At 42.4% G+C, this 19,324-nt stretch overlaps 1 protein-coding gene and 1 long non-coding RNA gene across 5 annotated transcripts in view; one reads left to right on the plus strand and one right to left on the minus strand.

Annotated features, from left to right (window-relative positions):
* Positions 1–2,930: 2,930 nt before the first annotated feature.
* On the minus strand, positions 2,931–14,241 carry LOC131824700 (uncharacterized). Its single transcript, XR_009350935.1, has 3 exons — positions 13,520–14,241; positions 5,079–5,195; positions 2,931–3,473 (listed from the first exon to the last, which is right to left on the minus strand). It is a non-coding gene; the product is annotated as an uncharacterized LOC131824700 (long non-coding RNA).
* A 91-nt stretch (positions 14,242–14,332) lies between these two features.
* ACAP2 (ArfGAP with coiled-coil, ankyrin repeat and PH domains 2) overlaps positions 14,333–19,324 on the plus strand; it is a 144,068-nt gene continuing 139,076 nt past the window's right edge. For all 4 annotated transcript variants that reach the window (XM_059163093.1, XM_059163095.1, XM_059163094.1 and 1 more), the window contains exon 1: positions 14,333–14,648. In XM_059163093.1, the coding sequence (XP_059019076.1) occupies positions 14,596–14,648 (53 nt within the window). In that variant the 5' untranslated portion in view covers positions 14,333–14,595. The remainder of the gene's footprint in view (positions 14,649–19,324) is intronic.

Consider the following 19,324-nt stretch of genomic DNA (forward strand, 5'->3'; position numbering starts at 1 on the left):
AGGACTGTGAGGGGTTGGAAAGTGGTGGCTGGGACCAGGGGAGTGGACAATTTCTGCTCTTTGAACATAACTATGCTGTGACCAACCATGTAGAAATCACAGTACATTGAACAGCATCACACTTTGAAGCACTGAGGCCCCTTTGTTGGGAGTGGGGAGTGTTTAACTCCTTGTACCCCTGGCCTCTGTTTATTCGTTGTTCTGGCTCTTTACTAAATTGAAACATCATCTTTCCCCTTGTCTTCACAGAGCGCACAAATCTGGTGTTTTGAATGTGTAGTTTGGGATTTTTAACACTTGGCGAGCGTTTGTTTTGGTGCAAAGGCTATTAGTAATGCCAACATTACAACATTTTAGAAACGACTACTTCAACTATATTCCAATAAAAATGAATACTTCTCTCTGGTGGAACTAAGCCTCTTAATTTTTAGAAGACTTTTTTGAAGTCACCATTGTAATGTAGATCTGTATCTTGCGGTAGGACAGTATGTTCAAAGGAACTAACAAATACGTAAAATTTGTCCTCTCCTTTCCCAGCCCTGCATTTTTTTTTTTTTTTTTTAAGAAAAAGAAACCACTTTGTCATTAGGAGAGATGCAGTTGCCTGGGTCAGTTGCTTAAGTTACTGCCTTCAGCTCAGGTCATGATCCCGGGGTCCTGGGATCTAGCCCTGTGCTCGGCTCCCTGCCCAGAGTTTGGGCTCCCAGGACTCTGCTCCTCACTTTGCCCCTTCTTCTGCCCCTGCTCGTACTCTCTCTCAAATAAATAAAATCTTTTAAAAAAAAAAAAAAAAAGGAGAGATGCAGGAAGGATGTATCTATAAACCATGTTTGGCAGATAGTGTGGTTTAGGTAGCTTCTTAGCTTTCCTATTAAGGGACATATTTAGTTCTATTTGTTTGTTGATAAAAACTGAAGAACTGTTTTAAATTTTAACCACAGAAGTCATTAGTTCGGTTTACTTATCAATACCAATTTTATCACATGAAAGTAGAAGATAAATTTTTTTCTATTGGCTAATACTTCCCCCAGCACCTTCACCTAGAATCTAGAGGCAGTTAAAGGGAAAAGAAAGACATTCAGAAGAAAAGCAGTTAAGGGTTCATGCCGAAGGTTGTGAGTAGTTTGGCATTTAAGGAAAGAAACGGTGAAGTCCAAGACCTGAGTGCCCCCAACTTCTTCAGCAGCAGGGGAGAGAGACCTACTCCTTACTCCTGTGCAAATGTTTAAAATATTCAAATCATAAGCAATAGCAACAAAACTAAAGTCCCTGAATATTTGAATCCAACCTTCATTTCCATGTTTGGCGCCAAGTTTTCTTAAAAATAATAAAAGCAAAAGACATAGGGTATGTGTTTTGATACCCACCAAATGAAGTACCAGGATATCCTGTGATAATACCACATCCTCATGTATAAGCCCTTCCAAAGCTGTGGATTCAGCATTTGAGAGAGGTTTCAGTGGAAGTGCACGTTAGCTGGCTAACAGGTAATAGGAACAGAAATTAAGCTTGTACAGATTCCTCTCGGAATTCTGGATAATGTCTTTCTTTCTTTCTTTTTTTTTTTTTTAAGATTTTTGTTTATTTATTTGACAGAGAGAGATCACAAGTAGACAGAGAGGCAGGCAGAGAGAGAGGAAAGGAAGCAGGCTCCCCGCCAAGCAGAGAGCCCGATGTGGGACTCGATCCCAGGACCCTGAGATCATGACCTGAGCCGAAGGCAGCGGCTTAACCCACTGAGCCACCCAGGCGCCCCTGGATAATGTCTTTCTTAATGTGCTGGCTTGAATTCTTTCTTTCTTTTCTTATTTATTTATTTTTAAGATTTTATTTATTTATTTGACAGACAGAGATCACAGTAGCAGGGGGTGCAGTGAGGTGGTGGGGAGCAGGCTCCCCGCTGAGCAGAGACCACCCATCCACACACCCACCCCCCCAACCCCCCCCACCCCCATGCAGGGCTCTATCCCAGGACCCTGGGATCATGACCTGAGCCAAAGGCAGAGGCTTTAACTGACTGAGCTACCCAGGCGACCCCCCACCTTTTTAAAAAATATTTTATTTATTTATTTGTCAGAGAGAGGGAGTGTGCACAAGCAGGCAGAGTGGCAGGCAGAGGCAGAGAGAGAAGCAGGCTCCTACTGAGAAAGGAGCCCGATGGATGCTGGATTCAATCCCAGGACCCTAGGATCATGATCTGAGCCAAAGGCAGCGGCTCAACACCCTGAGCCATTCAGGTGTCCCATCTTTCTTTAGTTAACTAGAACAACATTAACAGTGTATTTCATTTTTAGCCTTGTCCAAAAAAAAAAAAAGAAAAGAAAAAGCTAGGTTTTTGGCATAACTTTTTACTCTTCTCTATAAGGTGTTAGTTTTTTTTCAACTTTCATTTTTAACTAATAATTAATAACTTTACTTAGTAATTATTATTTAATATTTTTAAATTCAAGAAATATGCATGATATAAATGATTAAAAGAAAGTAAGTAGATAAAATTTGAAATTCTTCAGGATCCATTGTTCTTGGGAAAATGGATCTGAAAAAAATTTTTCTGATTATAATAGTAATATAATAGTAATATAAGGGACGCCTGGCTGGCTCAGTCAGAAGAACATGGGGTCCATAATCTCTGGGTTGTGAGTTTGAGCCCAACATGGTATGTAGAGATTACTTAAAAATAAAATCTTTAAGGGGCCCCTGGGTGCCCCAGTCGGTTAAGCGAATGACTCTTGGTTTTGGCTCAGGTCCTGATCTCAGTGCTTGAAATCAAGCCTGCCACGGCTCCGTGCTCAGTGCAAAGTCTGCTTAGGATTTCTCTCTCCCTCTTCCTCTGCCCTCCCCTCTGCCCCCACTAAACATAATTAATAAATCTTAAAAAAAAAAACACCAAAATATTTTTTTAAAAATATATAACTGTCTACAACAAAAAAAGATACTACATAAAGGAATGAAGCAAAACATATACTCATTGGTAGCACTGAATTTATTTCCACCCCCTGCCCCCAAACGAATAACAGAATGAATAACTTACATGGTATTCTATTGTATGGATATATTGTGATTTATTCAACCAATGTACTAGTGAAAAACTTAGGCTATATCCTTTCTTCCTCTAGGAACAGCACTGCAGCAAACATGCATATGTGTATGTGTCTTGTCTTTTCAGATAAATTGAAAAGATACACCTATTTAGCTTTTTGATACATATTGCCAAAATGTCCAGAAAAGTTCTGTGCTCCTACTAATAGCTTGCGTAAACCTCTGACTGCACAGTCTCACCAATATTTACTTAATTTTTCCTTTATACATGTTTCCTGTTTCCTTTTTGAAAGTAGTTTATCTTCTCATGAGCCAGAGCTCTCAGAACCTGAAGCACCACCAGCCACGCTTCTTTTGAAGAACGAGCCTTTGCTCCTGTGTTGTGTGTGGCAGAGGGAAGGCTGTGGGACTGGGATCTGCCTGCCAGCCTCCTCCTGCAATAAGGAAAGCCCCTATCTTATAAGTACACACAAGTACTAGTCATTTATATAATATTAAATAATGGGGTGCCTGGGTGGCATCTGCCTTTGGGTCAGGTCATGGGTCTGGGGGTCAGGCCCCGCATCAGGCTCCCCGCTCAGTGGGAAGCCTCCTTCTCCATCTCCCACTTCCCCTGCTTGTGTTCCCTCTCTCACTGTTTCTCTCTTTCTGTCAAATAAATAAATAAATAAAATTTTTTAAAAATTAAAAAATAATATTAAATAGTAATTGAGCTCCAACTATCTGCCAGGCCCTGTGCCACATGATAGGAATGTAGTGGTGAGCAAAACAGACAGCCTCTGTTCTCAGGAAGTTTATAATCCTAGTGGACCGTTTCCTAAGGCGTTCTTTTTGCTCTTTACACTCTGAGAGAGGAGGAAAAGTACTCCTTTCTACCTTCCGTGCGTTCGATTTCTGAATTCAGTAATTTTTTACCCATTTGTATTTCTTCCACTTTTTATTATGACCATTCTTGGTCTTTTCTTTCTTTTTCTTTCTGATTTGTCAGGATTAATTACATTAATCCTTGGCCATGGTGGTAGACACCAGTGCCCCTCTTTGTCCTTGCCAGTTGGCCCCTTAGTTCAGGTGCTGGATGTCCACGGTAAGTGGAACTGACTTGGTGCCTAGGCTTTTAGGAGAAACAGGAAACAGTGTGCAGAGCCCTGGCTCAGGCACTGGAACCCCATGTGATCTCCTAAGTACACAGATCACTCACTCACTGGGCCTCCATTTCCTCACCTGTAAAATAAAGGGACAGGACAGGACAATGTTTTTAGGTTCCTCCTAGCTCAGATAGTCTACAATGTTATGGATTTAAGAGTACATTTGCAAACTCAATAATATGTATTGAACGTTAATGCAAGGAACTATGCTAGACAGTGAATATACACAGAGAAGGATAAAGGATCCACAGGCTAGTAAAGGGACATAGATATGTAACCAAACAAGGAGTAATCTATTAGGATGGAGTTTTCCTCCACAGCATAGCATATGCACAGCACTGAGACAAGGAGCTATCTATCTATCTATCTATATATATATATATTTTTTAAGATTTTATTTATTTATTTGATAGAGATCACAAGTAGGCAGGGAGACAGGCAGAGAGAAGGAAGGAAGCAGGCTCCCCTCCGAGCAGGGAGCCTGATGTAGGGCTCGATCCCAGGACCCTGAGATCATGACCTGAGCCGAAGGCAGAGGCTTTAACCCACTGAGCCACCCAGGTGTCCCTCTCTCTATATATTTTAAGGTAGCTATCTTGCATTACTCATAAATATTGAGTCCACATGTTATTAAAGATTTACATGACAGGAACAAAATTTTTGAAGATCATATGAAAGAATGTATTCATAATCCCAGGGTATGGAAGAATTCCTTCAAACACAAGAAGCACAAATCATAAACAAAAAGATAGATTTGGCTACTTTAAAAATAATTTCTTCTATTAATTAAAAGTCACCATACAACAAAATAGAGCATCCACAACTGAGAGAAGATAGTTGCAACACAAAATTGACCAGAGATATAAAGATGTTCTGCAAGTAAAGAAAAAATACCTCTCGGGACTGGGTGGTGGGTACAAGGCATGTCTTGGAAGTTATTTTTTCTGTGAAGGAAGCAGCATGAAGTAGCTGGGGTCCAGGAACCTGGGACAGCACAGTACACCTGGGGAACTATAAACACAGTTTGTCATTACTTGAGCTTAAAGTATGAGAAGAGGATTGGAGACAAACAGCTTCAACACACATTTGTAGTGCATCTACTAATAGCTGGGCACTGTATCTTATACCAGGACACAGAAATAACAGGGTCAGTTCCTGCCTGTGAGCTATGGAAGGGCAGTACGGTAAGTGTTTTGACGGGAAGTACACACTGGGTGTATTGGGAATACAAATATGAGGCTCAAATCTGGAAGGAAGGCTTTCTGGAGAATGTGACATCTGAAATGGATTTTGAAGGATGAGTATGAGTAGCAATAATCCTGCCTTAGACCTGAGGAAGGCTGGTCTGAACGCAGGGAATGCTATGAGTTAGTAAGCAAGAGATACTGAAGGCTTGAGCCAAAGCAGTGGCACTGAGGTCTGGAAGGTGGGCACAGTGTGGTGGTTATGAGAGAGGACGACTTTCAGGATAGCCCTTAGAGGCAGGCCGCAGCCAAATCAGAAGATTACAAAACTGCTTAGAAACATTAGTTTTTTGGGATCCCCGGGGATGACAGTTGGACAGAAAATGAGTCTTCCAACTAATTAAAAATGGCAGGAAGGTGGGAAGGGGTGGGAGGTGGGAAGAGCAGGAGAGAGCTCACTGTATACAAACCCAGAAATGAGAGACGGAGAAGTTGTCATCTGAGCCCCTTTAACCTAAATCTACCTTTGCCTTAAACCCGTCTTGTTAGATATAAGAAATGTAACATTCTACACATTGAAAACATTATATATTTGAATTCAATCTACTATATTTAGTGAGCTCCTACTACATGGCTCGTCTCTGTGCCAGATTCTGGAGTTACAAAATGAACATTAGCATTTATTGAGTTTCAGTGAAGGCTGTGCCTCAGAATCATCTGTGTGACAGCCGCCCAGTACCCTCTCTGGAAAATATGATTTAGTAAGTATGGCCTATGAATCTATATTAAAACAAACAAAGAAAAACTCTATAGGGGATTCTGTTACATAGCCAGGAGGAAAAACTACGGAGGAGTCAGGCTTTGTCAGGCACTGTTCTGTGTATCTTATATAATCCTCAAATCACCCTAACATCCAAGTATCATCCTCTGAGCTCCTAATCTGTTGGAGAAATACATACATGTGCACAAGTAATCATGGGGATTTGAATAAGGAAGAGATCCCTGTGGGAGAGAAATATATCCATTTACTCAACCCTTATCAGACACTAAGTGCCAGCCACTGGGCTAGGATCTAGAGCTACAAAGACGAAAATAATGTCACTACTCAGAAGCTCCAGGTCCAAAGAGAATATGGGTATAAAAATATCAAATTGTAATACTGAACTCTATTCTAATAGTTACATACAGCAACAAAAAAGGACCACAGCACAAAAGAGAAGTCAGGTCACTGGGAGGAAGGAGATCCTGAGATGCCCGTGAAGCCAAGTTTTAATAATGAACAGGAGCTCCGCAGGCACACAGAGGGAGGAGGCCCATTCGGGCAGAGGAGACATGGTGCACGAGGGGGCACTGAGAAAGCAGCACACAGAAGCCCCTGAGAATTCCTTTGTGGATGGATAAACCCGTTTAGAGTAGACAGATTGGCAGCAATGAAGACAGGAAAGGTTTGTGGGTGCTGGATACTAAAGGAACCTTACATTTAAAATTAAGAAATTGGGAACTTACCCAACAGATCTGTGGTTTCCAAATTATGTATTTCTCAGTGGAGCTCTAACACCCCTTGGAGCCTACCAGTGAGTCATCCGGGGTGGGGAGTGGAGCAAGGTGGGCAGGGCTCTGCCTCTCCCATCCATTTCAACCCTATCAGCTTCACTATTATCCATTTAATGGTGAGCAAGGGTGAAAGACTTTTTCTTTTCAACAAAGGATTCCGTGATTAAGGAAAGTTTAAAAATCATAGCTGTAGGCAGTGAAGAATTATAAGCATGAGTTTTCAAGATGAAAAGGCTGCAAACAGTGTCAGGTGCTAATGTGATATCAGGAAAAACAAGTACTGAAAAGCATCCTTTGGTTTGTCAAATGGAGAGTGGCCTTACTGAAAACAGTTGGTGGGGGTGGGTAGGGAGTGGAGAAGAGAATGCTGTGCATAGTGGAATGAATAGGAGGAGAAAACAGGGAGGCTGTACTTCTAAGAGTCTTAGAAAGCAGTGGAGGGAGATTTGGCGATAGCCAAAGGGGAATTTGTTCATTTCATATGTCTCCCTTCTTTGCTAACTGATCCCCTAACACAGGTTATAGGGGTGGGCTTCTGGAAGCCATGTATGTACACACTGCCCCCTTGCTGTAGTTGATTGACCCTTGATGGGGTACATCACCCCAGCTAGGCTAATAGTTCCCTAAGAAATTGATAATTTGGGCCAAAAGAGAAGATACTTTCTCTCTAGTTTTTCGGTTCATCTTAAGAGCCGGACCTAGAGAATCAGGTGAAAATTTCAGAAGGGCGCAGTATGTGTGGAAAGGATGGAAAGGAAGCAGCATCCAGGTTTTACAGGTCCTGGTTCCAAATCCTTCCCAACGTCCATGGCCTATCATGGGCTTAGGGTAAAACCATCCTATCTAATAATGAACTCTTTATTTTTGCCTCACTCAAATAGTGTCTCTTATATACACACACAAGTGCATGTGCACACACAGATCCTTTCTGATACAGAGGGTGTATGCTTTTCTTTCTCTTGTCTTCAAAGAGAAAAGAAAGGTCATTTGAGAGAAAGGCTGAGCATGCAGAGAAAAAGGATAATTGATAGAGCCATTCTCAGAGGAGAATGGAAGATATGAGATCTAGAGCACAAGGAAGAGGGGCACTTTCCTTTGAGATAGATGGATAAGAAGTAAAGAAGATGGGAAAGTGCTTGAGAATGTGGGTCAGGGCTAGGAGAATGTTCCCACCCAGTGATTCCTATTTTCTTTGTGAAGAGTCAAAATTATCTACAGTTTATGAGAGACGTGGGCCACAGCTTGGATGGCAAGTTTCAGAATAGCCATTGCACCAGCAGGCCAGGGATCAGACCACAGATAAATAATACAAAGACAGTTGAAAACCCTAAGTATGTTGTGTCCAGGACTTGCGTTAAAAGCTTTCACCTTTTGCCTACTCTGCTCCCTTTAAAATACAAATCAGATCACATCACACTCCCTGGCTTAAAATTTTTCCAATGGCTTCCACTGCTTTGAGATATAAATTGTGACTAGTATTGCTCAGAAACTAGGAGGGGGAAACAAAAAGGAAATGCTTGTTTTGATCTAGTGCTGGGTATGTCACATGGTCATGGCAGGACCTGAGAAGAGGTTTGGGGGCATTGCAATGGAGTTGTTGAGGTGGTGGAGGAAGGCAAGACCCGTGGATACCAACAGCCTAGGAGATAAAGAGAGTCCTGGGGTAGGGTTGGGGTGTCTGAAATGAATGTATTTGAGTGAGACAGCAGGAGACATTTGAGGCCGAGCTTGTGAATGGAATGGGTGAGATGAGGTTTAAGGTGGGAATATTTAAGGACTGTCCAAAGTGACATATTTTGAGACAAAGAGACAAATTTTCTCCTCTCTATAGATGACAGCACCACGTCCTACCAATCATTCTCTAACTTGAAACCTGGAGTCAACCTGGGAGTTTAGTCTTTTTTTCCTCCCTCACATTTAGTTGATCCTTTTGATTTTGTTGCCTAAACATCTTCTGATTGCAATGGCCTTGGTTGAAAACCTCTTGACTGCTATGTGTTTGGTCTCAGTCCTGATAGCCCCAGCCCCTTGAGGTACTCTCCTTTAATAGTCAAACTGTTTTGTGTCACTGCAGGCTTAAATTCTTCCAATGGCTTCCCATTGCCTTAAAATACGAATTTTTTAGGGTGGCAAAATCCTTTGTATCTGGTCACTGTTTACTTTTACTAGCCACACAGTTCCCTGTGACTAAAGGTCCTTGGAAAAACCTTCCTCACCTTTCCTTTCCTCTTACTTTTTCAAGATTCCGTATGGCTGCAAGATATAAGAACCCTATTTCCTTCTCCAGGAGAAACGGCTGTCTTGAGTATGAGCAGCTCTCAGAGCTCTAGAGGGGAAACACTGTTTTATCTCACGTGTAAACCTCAGAGCCTGCCATGGTGTCTGGCCAGCATACCTGCTTAATGGATACTATTAAATGAAGAAAGGATGAGTGAATGTTTAAATCACCTTAGCTGGTGGCAGGAGTTGGGGTGGAGGACTGTGAGTCAGAGGCCAAACATGAGAGTTTGCCAGCTTTGTTTTATGGGACTAATACTCTCTTTTGGGGAAATTGCCTTGTCTATTAGGCAACTGTCCTGTGGCCTCCATCCTGACCCACCTTCCTGTAGGAATGATTAAATTGGGTAATCCGACCCTTCTATTTGCTGGCTGGGGACCTGTGTGACCTCTGATGAAAAGATGAGCTGGGTTAATCTGTTTTCTCCTGGGATCTGGGAATTAGGAAACAGATTAAAGCGATAAGCTCCAGGAGCAAAGGTTGAAAGGATACATCAAGAATTGTAAAAAAAAAAAAATACACAGCAGTTGCAGAGTGGCTCTGAAATTTATTTTTGTGACCTGCGCAATGTTTTCTAATATTCTGAAAGTGTTGCCAACATTTGAAAATTGGGGAGGTTCCACACTGAAATCTGGCTATTTGGCTTCTCTTATAGAATCTGAAGGTCTGATATGGCAAAAACATCCTGGAGCTGAGCAGTTACACAGGGCACACGCTTCCCTCTTCACCTGAGTCACTGCCCCTCTAGGCTGCTTACACCAGGCCAGCTTCATTCACTTACATCATCTGCTTGGGCCCCCATAGCCATCCGACACCTAGTTTGTTGAAGAAACCAGTAGCAATGAGGGATTATATGCCAGCTAGTCTTCCAGAGGACTAGAACCTACACAGAGCAGAGAGGCCACCTGCTGAGAGTTGGGCAGTAGGTGAGAAAGACTGAGGATACAGCTACCAGGAGAAGGGAACCAGTTCCCACAGGTGTCTGGGTTTTTTAGTTACCCAGTTCCAGTAGCTGCCCATAGTTACCTTCATCATAACTCCAGGCTCTAGCCAGGCTAAGGCAGGAAGTGAGTGAGAAATTAGTAGAGAAGAGCAACGAGGACAGTAAGACAGTGGTGTAGCTAGATGACATTAGGCCCCCAAAAGGAATTCTTGTATGAAGGTGGAGTGTTAAGTTGTTAAGTTGTCAAGAGTTAGATTCTTGCTGACAATGTATCCTGGCCAAGGGGATCAGGGAAAGGGTAATGAACAACTTCTACTCAAGAGGATATACAGTTAAAAGTATCTTCAGAGTATGGGTGGCTGGGTGGCTCAGTCGTTTGAGTGTGTCACTCTTGATTTTGGCTCAGGTCATGATCCGAGTGTTGTGAGATTGGGCCCCATGATGGGCTTACTGCTCAGCTTGGGAGTCTGGTTGGGATTCTTGCTCCCTCTCCCTTTTTGCCCATACCCCAACATGTGCACGCGCATGCGCACGTGCTCTCTCTCTAAATAAATGAATAAAATCTAAAAAAAAAAAAAATCCTCAGAGAAAATCAGAAGTATTCTGGGAAGGAAGGGCTATGAGTACACAGGGTTCCAGAGGTTTCGGAGGAAGGGACTGGGAAGTCGGGGGAAAAGATATTTGTGAGATTTAAGGTCTGATCACTTATATCCCTTACTAACTTTCACTGTGTGTTGAAAAGAGAAGTCTGTATTTTGGCAAACTGAGAAGGCTTCCTGAAAGAAGTGGCATTTGAGCTGCATCTTTAAAATGAAATGGATGAAAAGGAGCTGTTTCACAGGGGGATAGAGCCACACCTATAAAGGCCAAATTCTCCCATCCAAGTACTAACCAGGCCCGACCCTGCTTAGCTTCTGACATCAGAGCACGTTCAGGGTGGTATGGCCGTAGACTAAAGGCCAAATTCTAGAGGGGACAACGGGTGGTTTGCTGTTAAGAGTCTGGTGACATGGGACCGTAGTTAGCTTGAGTCTCCCAGCCAGTTATTTCTATACCTTGGGGCCCTCGTTTTCATTAGTCAAAGAATAGTAGTATTATACTTCTAAGACTCACTATTCCCACCCTAACCCACTTCCAGTATTTTCAAATTTAGGACATACCCTACGGTTGACAACCCCAAATGCTTGGTTTACCACAGGGCAGAAAAAAATTTAAAAAAAAATTTTTTTATTATTTATTTGACAGACAGAGATCATAAGTAGGCAGAGAGGCAGGCAGAGAGAGAGGAGGAAGCAGGCTCCCCGCTGAGCAGAGAGCCCAATGCGGGGCTCGATCCCAAGACTGTGGGATCATGACCTGAGCTGAAGGCAGAGGCTTCAACCCACTGAGCCACACAGGCGCCCCAGAAAAAAATTTTTTTGACAGCATTACACTAACTGGATGTACATAAATTTAGCTGTCTGCAGAAAGAAAATGTTCATTATTAACGATTAGCTTAGTTGAGTTATTTTCATTGATGGTGCCAGGCAGCTGAATTTTAATTTTGAATCCCAAAGTGTCAAGTTAGGCCTCTTCCAAAAGGTTACACTATGTTGAAGCATTGAAACAAGTTATTGTATATACAGGTTAGCTGTCATGCATCAGGAATACAATTAAATGTAGAAATGACCAACTCTCCAAGTCTGACACAGAAGTTATAAATCTAGAAGAGGTTGGCTTGACCAACTAAACTGTCTGAGGACACTTAAGTCTTAACTGCCAATGGTTTCCAGTTATCAAAAGAAGGTGGGTAGATTCCAGGGATATACAATTCAATTTAAAAAAGAAACCGGGGCACCTGGGTGGCTCAGTGGGTTAGGGCCTCTGCCTTTTGCTCAGGTCATGATCCCAGGGTCCTGGGATTGAGCCCCATATCGGGCTCTCTGCTCAGCGGGGAGCCTGCTTCCCTTCCTATGTCTCTGCCTGCCTCTGATCTCTGTCTGTCAAATAAATACATAAAATCTTTTTAAATAAATAAATAAATATTTCTTAAAAAAAATAAAATCTTTAAAAAAATATTTTATTTATTTATTTGACAGAGAGAGATCACAGTAGACAGAGAGGCAGGCAGAGAGAGAGAGAGAGAGAGGGAAGCAGGCTCCCTGCTGAGCAGGGAGCCCGATGCGGGACTCGATCCCAGGACCCTGAGATCATGACCTGAGCCGAAGGCAGTGGCTTAACCCACTGAGCCACCCAGGTGCCCCAAATAAATAAATAAAATCTTAAAAAAAATAAAAAAGAAACCAATTACCATATGAGTTCACTCATATGTGGAATTTAAGAAACAAGAACAAATAAGCAAAGGGAAAAAAATGAGAGAGAGAGAGAGATCAGGAAACAGCTTCTTAATTATAGAGAAAAAACTGATCATTGTTAGGGGGGGATGGGTGAAATAGGTGATGGGGATTAAGGAGTGCACTTGTCCTGATGAGCACAGTGACATATGGAAGTGCTGAATCACCATATTGTAAACCCGAAATCAATATAAGACCTGTATGTTGACTAATTAGAATTTAAAAAAAAAACCTTAAAAAAATAAAAAAAGAAACCAAGTTTATAACCAAAGAAGAAACATATATAATGCTTGTATATTCTTTGAAATGTCTCAAAATTATATTGTTAACTTCTAAAAGGTGCTAAAGAGATCAAGATACAACCAGTGGTTATGTAAAACATCCTACCATCCTACCATCGAGCTACACTTAGCCAGATGGTCAAAATGGTTATATAAGACTTTAGGCAGTAGAAGTGAGAAGGCTTACATTTAAACTTTGATTATAGCACTGAAGAATAAAGTGGTACAATTATGATAATAGCCAGCATTTACTGAATGGTTACTATGTGGCACTGTGTTGTGTTCAGAGTTCTTACTTCAGCTTCAGGGCAACTCTATCAGCTTCATTTTACAGGAAGAAAAGATAGGAGGCAAAACCAGAAAGTTTGCCTGCAAGCTCTCGCTCAGAGCCACTATACTGTTAAATTTCCTTCCATTTTATGGATATTCTTATGCTTTTTAGGTTGGGTTCCATTTAAATAAAATGGATCTATTGTTGTGATTTTTTTTTTTTAACAGTCGATGTTATATTAAAACCAGAAGTATGGGGGCACCTGGGTGGCTCAGTGGGTTAAGCCGCTGCCTTCGGCTCGGGTCATGATCTCAGGGTCCTGGGATCGAGTCCCGCATCGGGCTCTCTGCTCCGCAGGGAGCCTGCTTCCCTCTCTCTCTCTCTGTCTGCCTCTCCATCTACTTGTGATTTCTCTGTCAAATAAATAAATAAAATCTTTAAAAAAAAAAAAAACCAGAAGTATGGTTTAAAACCAGAAGTATGGTAAATACCTGCCTCGTCGGATCAGATGATGCATATCTTGGAGGGCTCCTAGAACCAACTGTGGACCAGTGGGCTGGTGTGGCAAATAAGGAAGTGAGGCTGATTTTCACAACCCTAACTTCTTTGAACCGGTGAAAGCTACTGAGAGAAAAGTTATCAGTAAGGAGGACTGTCTTCGAGTTTGAAAGCGTTGCCTCCGCACCAAACGCCCTACTTCGCCTGCCTGTCGGAATCCTGATCTTTCCATGCTCGCCCCAAATACCAGCTCCTTCAGGAAGTAGTCTCTTAGTTATATGAGAAGACAAACGTGGGAGAGATTTCCAAGTTATTAAGAGATGAAGTCAGTAAGTGAAGGAAGGGATTTTGTCATTAAGGATACCCTCACTTCTCTCCCGACCTCATTTTCTGTAACAAGGAGGCGGCGGATCAGTTTATCTCCTCCTTTGATAATTTCTACTCTTCAGAATTCTGCCAAAGCTGTAGGAGTCCTCAGACCTGCAGGCGGCGGCTCCTCCGCGTTGGCAGCTCGGTAGGGCGGGGCTGAGAAGAGGCGGGGGCTCCGCGGGAAGCGCGGCGCTCAGCCACGTGACTTCCTTCCCAAGGAGCCTCAGCAGCCGGCCTCCCAGCAACGGGCGCGTCCCGCCTAACGACTCCTGCGCATCCCGGTTGGCCCTCGGGGACTGCGGTGGCAAGGCGGCACCCACGGTCGCGCTGTTCATTGGCTCGAACTACCGTCGCTCAGGTGCGTTGCCGGAGCGCCCGCGGGCGGTGCTGCCGGAAGCCCCACCCACCGGCCGCCGGGTTCGTGGCTGGCTGGCGGAGGCTGTCACTCCCGGGCGGTTTCTCTGTGACCGGCGCTCGGCTGGGGGCGGGAGGAAGAGGGGCCGGACTGGGGCCTGACGAGCCGCCGCTGCTGCTACCGTCCTCGCGGCTGCTATGACCAGCGGGCAAGGCGCCCTCCGCAGCTCCGCGCAGCGCTAGTCGCGGCCGTGCGCTCGCCGTCGCTGTCTGGGTCCCCAGCGCAGCCGCTTCCGCGGCTCTCTCGGCTCTTCCAGCGCCGCCTTCGAGGCGAGGCGGAGGCAGGATGAAGATGACGGTGGATTTCGAAGAGTGTCTGAAGGACTCGCCCCGCTTCAGGTAACCGGCGAGGCCGCCGGGCGCCGGGCTGCCGTCACCCCGGAGCGGCCCCCACCCCTCGGGGATGGGGGCGTGAAAGCCGGCCCGCTGAGCGCGCGGAGGGCCCTGCGGTCCGCGTCTTCTGACGAGGCCAGCGGCCGTTGTTGCAGCTCCGGACCGGGCCAGGGCACTGCAGCCCGGACCGACCCTTGCTGAGGGCTGAGGCTGGGCCGAGGAGGTCCTCTTCTCGCTTCCTCGGCCTCTGCCCGGGGAGGAGCGCTCGGGAGGCCGGGAGCACCCGTCCGCTTCGAGGAACCAGGGTGCAGCCGCGTCCCCGGAGAGTCGTGCCCTTTGCGGGCGCGCGCTCTCGTCCCCTTCCTCTGGCTGCTCCTTGCCCCTTCCTTCCGCTCCTTCCCGTTTCCACTCGCACCCCACCCCCTCCTTGAGGAGCTTGCAGGGCACCCTTTTGCAGTTCACTTAGTTCCTCTTTGCGCTTTTCCGCTCCCCTTACTCCGGGGAGGAAGGAGTGGGGCGACCTGGGGCTGCTGCTGCCTGCGTGTCCCCTGCCCGGGGCGGGGGCGCTCAGGGAGGCGCTGGCGGTTGCCCCCGGAGTCGCTGGGGGGAAATGCTTTGACTAAGCGCGTTCTATCCACCCTGGTCAGAGACTGCTCTTCTTTCCACTTGAGCTCTCCCCGCTGAGAGGCACGGGGCTGAGCGGTGAGGACTAGGAGAAACTGTGCATTTCTGTTTTGAGAACGGAAGTAGGAGGGCCCTGAAGATTGCATGTCTGTTCCTCTTGCAGCAGCGTCGGCCCGGGAGGGCGCGGATCACGGTCGGATGCTCCCAGTGGATCTGTCACCGAAACTGACGTGGTGGCCCTCGTCTTCACAGGAGTTGGCCTCCCTCTCCTGTGAGAGGAGGCGGTCCTGCGGGTGTCTAGAGGACTTGCTCTTTACGTTTCGGGCATCTTGGGAAACTCCGGAGAATAGTTTTGATAGATTGTGTTGTACGGTGCACGTATAGGGCTGTCCTTAGGCCTTAAAAAAATGAGGCCTTAGGACTGGCGTTAGATAATGACATTTCTTGAAAGCTTTTCCCTGAGCATTGGTGTGTATTTGCCTGCTGATCTCTAGGCCAAGCCTGAGTTGTAAATTCCTGCATCCTTCTCTTGGGAACTAACTGTTCTCATTCTTATCACTGATTTCCCATTCTCTTTCCACTGACAAGAAAAAAACTGTAAAACCGAGGAACTCCTACTTCTAAGAGAAAGTTTAAGAACTTTTTTTTGTTTTATTTTGACTTTTGCTTTTTTTTTTTTTTTTTTTTTTTGAGGAGGGTGTTAATTTTATTTGGAGCTTAGGACTGTTGGTTGTAAAAGGCTGCGTCTGGTTTAATAGCTGTTGTTGGTATTAGTTTTTGAAAGTTGTGTTGGGTGTGAATTAAAAGGACCCGAGGGGACACACATGACTTGCTTAGGACAGCTTTGCAGGTTAGAATCCAGACTATGTGGCAAATGAAGTAATTTTTAAAGTGTACCTCAGAAGATTCTGCTTTTTGTGAATTTTTATTTATATGACTTGGCTGTTTGTTTTTTTAATGAAGTAATACAGCATTTTCCCCCCTAGAAAATGTGGCTTCTGTTAATTTACTTCATTTTAAGTTTGATTTTTAAAAAAAATCAAGTTGAGGGAAGTGATAAGGAAATACTTGTAACCACTGGTGGTGTTCACAAACCATGTGATGTCTTTGTTTTTGAAAGAAAGGAATCATTGAATGTAAAATAAGAGGGAAAGATACTGATTAAGTTGTATGGAATATTGTAGTGAACTTTGTTAAACTTGAATATAATATCCTATTTTAATTCAGTATTAGAGATTTTTTTAAAAGAGTTGCTTCCAGTTATTCCAGTTGCTTCCAGTTATTGTTGGCTGCAAGCTGGGAAGAGAAATCAAGATTCAAAGAACTCCCAATATCTGGTATACATTTTTGGAACTAGATAAGATTTGTAATAGATGGAAGTATGCCAAGAAATAAAAGTCTCGTCGCTCACGTTCCTAATTTTTCCAGTCTTTCTATAACCCCATTACTGTGTAAGTTTGTATAGCATTTGAAAAGAATATTTTAGAATTCTTTTATCCATATTCTTTATGTATAAGAGAAACTTGACTTTTAAAAGTATATGCATTTTGTGAGTGATATATTGAAACTTTCATATTAGAAAAGAAAATTTGTGAGGGGTGAGCTTGTTTTTGGTTTTGCTTTTTTTAAAATCTTTTTTTGAAAAGATTTTACTTTTAAAAGATTTTACTTATTTGAGAGAGAGAAAATGAGTGGGGGGTGAGGGAGAAGCTCCATGCTGACTTCCCCCAACACCTGCTGCAGACACTTAACTGACTGAGACACCCAGGTTCCCTCTTTTTGCTTTTTGATAGCAAGGCAGCTGCACTATTTTTGTAGTGTTCTGATCTGTTGTGTTGTTTTAATATTAATTCTTACTTTTATTTTCCTCTATAAATGATTCTTAAGGAAATTTAAGTCTGGCATGGGGGTATAACTGCCTTGGGTGCTGTAGAATTGATGCAGAAGGTAGATCTTGCTGAAGAAAAATTTCAGCAGTGTTCAAGTTCTAAACATTAATTTGCCTGCTAAGTTCATAAGGAAAATAGGGATTGGTTGAAATAGGGAGAGAAGGATGTTGCTTATTGCAACATTGTTTTTAGTAATTTGAATAAAACCAATGGTTACTCTTACATTCCAATGAACATTTTTTTGTTTGTTTTGTCTTTAGATTGAAAGGCACATTTCATTGTGTAATTTTGTGTAACTAAAAATTTCCTTTATAGTTTTTTAAAAACCAGTCTAAAGGTCAAAATCTTATTCATCTAAAAATCTACAAGAAAGTACATGTGTCTAAGCATACTTTATTTTTAAGTGGGAATTTTCCGTTTTGACCAACATATTTTGGAGAACTTTGAATTTGTTTGAACTCTGAATTAATTATGTAGTTGGTCTTTAGAATTTTATAAAATTTTTTAAAAAATTGTGCCTTTCCTTTTTTTAATCTTACTATGGTTCACAGGAAGTAATTAATTTGCACTTTCTGAATTGTGAAACAGTTTTGCTCTAAGCAGTTTTCAAAAATAAAAATTTTGGCATTAACAAGTCTTCGAAATTTCAGTCTTTACCGGATATACATTTATGTTTTATCCTTAGCAGTGTTTACTGTGTACCATTCTGAAGGTTTTTCATTTGTAGATTCTGTTTCAGATATGATACTTATTGGAGAACTTAGGAAAAAAATCTTAGAAAATATATTTTGGGGAGAAAGGTTTTAATGGGTGAAAGACATGACATAAGATGTAGCTATCTAACTATATCTGTATTGATTATGTTTTGCTCTTAAACGGGTGCTGGTCCTGGCTGTATTGCCACTTTATCTTCTGTCTTTATGTGGCAAACATAGTGGGTGAGGGATGTGGGGAAATGTGTTTTCACTTATTATGAAGTAGTTTTTAATATTATAGAAGTATTATTATAATTATATAGTAGTTTTATCATGAACCAAAATACAGGAATCCTGCTATTCCTGATTGTAACTTGTAATTCCTCATTTAATGTAATAATGTAATGTAATACCAACTTAAGTTGAAATAAGAACAAGCTTCTATAATGTGGTAAACAGATTTCATACTAGATGCTTTTATAGCTATCCTCATTTAACATTAAAATATATTGTGAGGTAGGAATTATCTTCATTTTTAAAATTAAAAAAAACTCAAGCCTGATATTTTGAGAAGTCAAGTTCACTTAAAAAAAAAAAAGATTTTGTTTATTTATTTGAGAGAGAGAGTGACTGAGAGAGCAAGTACAGGCAGGGGGTGGGGGTGGGGGATGGGAGGTGGGAGGTGGGAGGATGCAGAGGGAGAAGCAGATTCCTTGCTGAGCAGGGAACCCCATTATGACCTGAGCCAAAGGCAGACCCTTAACCCACTCAGCCACGCAGGTGCCCCTAAATTTCACTTTTTAAATGGGGGACTTTGAAATGGTGGACCTGGAAGTGAATTCACTTTTTTTTTTTTTTTGTGAATTCACTTTTTAATGCTCTTTCTCAAGCCACAGGCTTTAGTTGCAGTAATTAAATTTGCATTGTCTGTTTATGGCGCTTTTTTTTTTTTTTTAAATCATACAGAAATTTAAAAATGGGTTTTTGTGTATTACCTAGAAAAGTTCCTCTATCCCATTATTACTTATAGGATATTTTTCTATCATTTCATAGTAATTTTCAGTTTCATGTAGTGTGACTAGATTTTAGTTTTGAGAATCTAATTTTGTTTTCTTACTAATGGAAGCCACTTATCCTAACACCTTTTATTGAATAATTAATCTTCTCCCCATTGATTTAATATTATACATCTATACATATGTGGATATTTTTCTGTATTATACTCTTTTTCACTAATGTATTTGTCTATTTGTCAAATACCATTAATATTAGTTATAATAATTTTCATAATGAGTCTGTCTTGGTATCTGGTGGGATAAGTTTTCCCTTATTTTTTTTCTTTTCCAAAAATTTAATGGCTATTCTTATATATTTTGTCTTTGTAATACTTTCTTCAGTTTCAGAAAAGGGTATGCCTTTTTAATGTATTTTCCCCTTATTTCTTGAAAACTTTTTCTTATAAAATTTCAGTGAT

Source organism: Mustela lutreola, chromosome 2 (assembly GCF_030435805.1).
Source record: "Mustela lutreola isolate mMusLut2 chromosome 2, mMusLut2.pri, whole genome shotgun sequence".
In the NCBI taxonomy this organism is placed as follows: Eukaryota; Metazoa; Chordata; class Mammalia; order Carnivora; family Mustelidae; genus Mustela; species Mustela lutreola.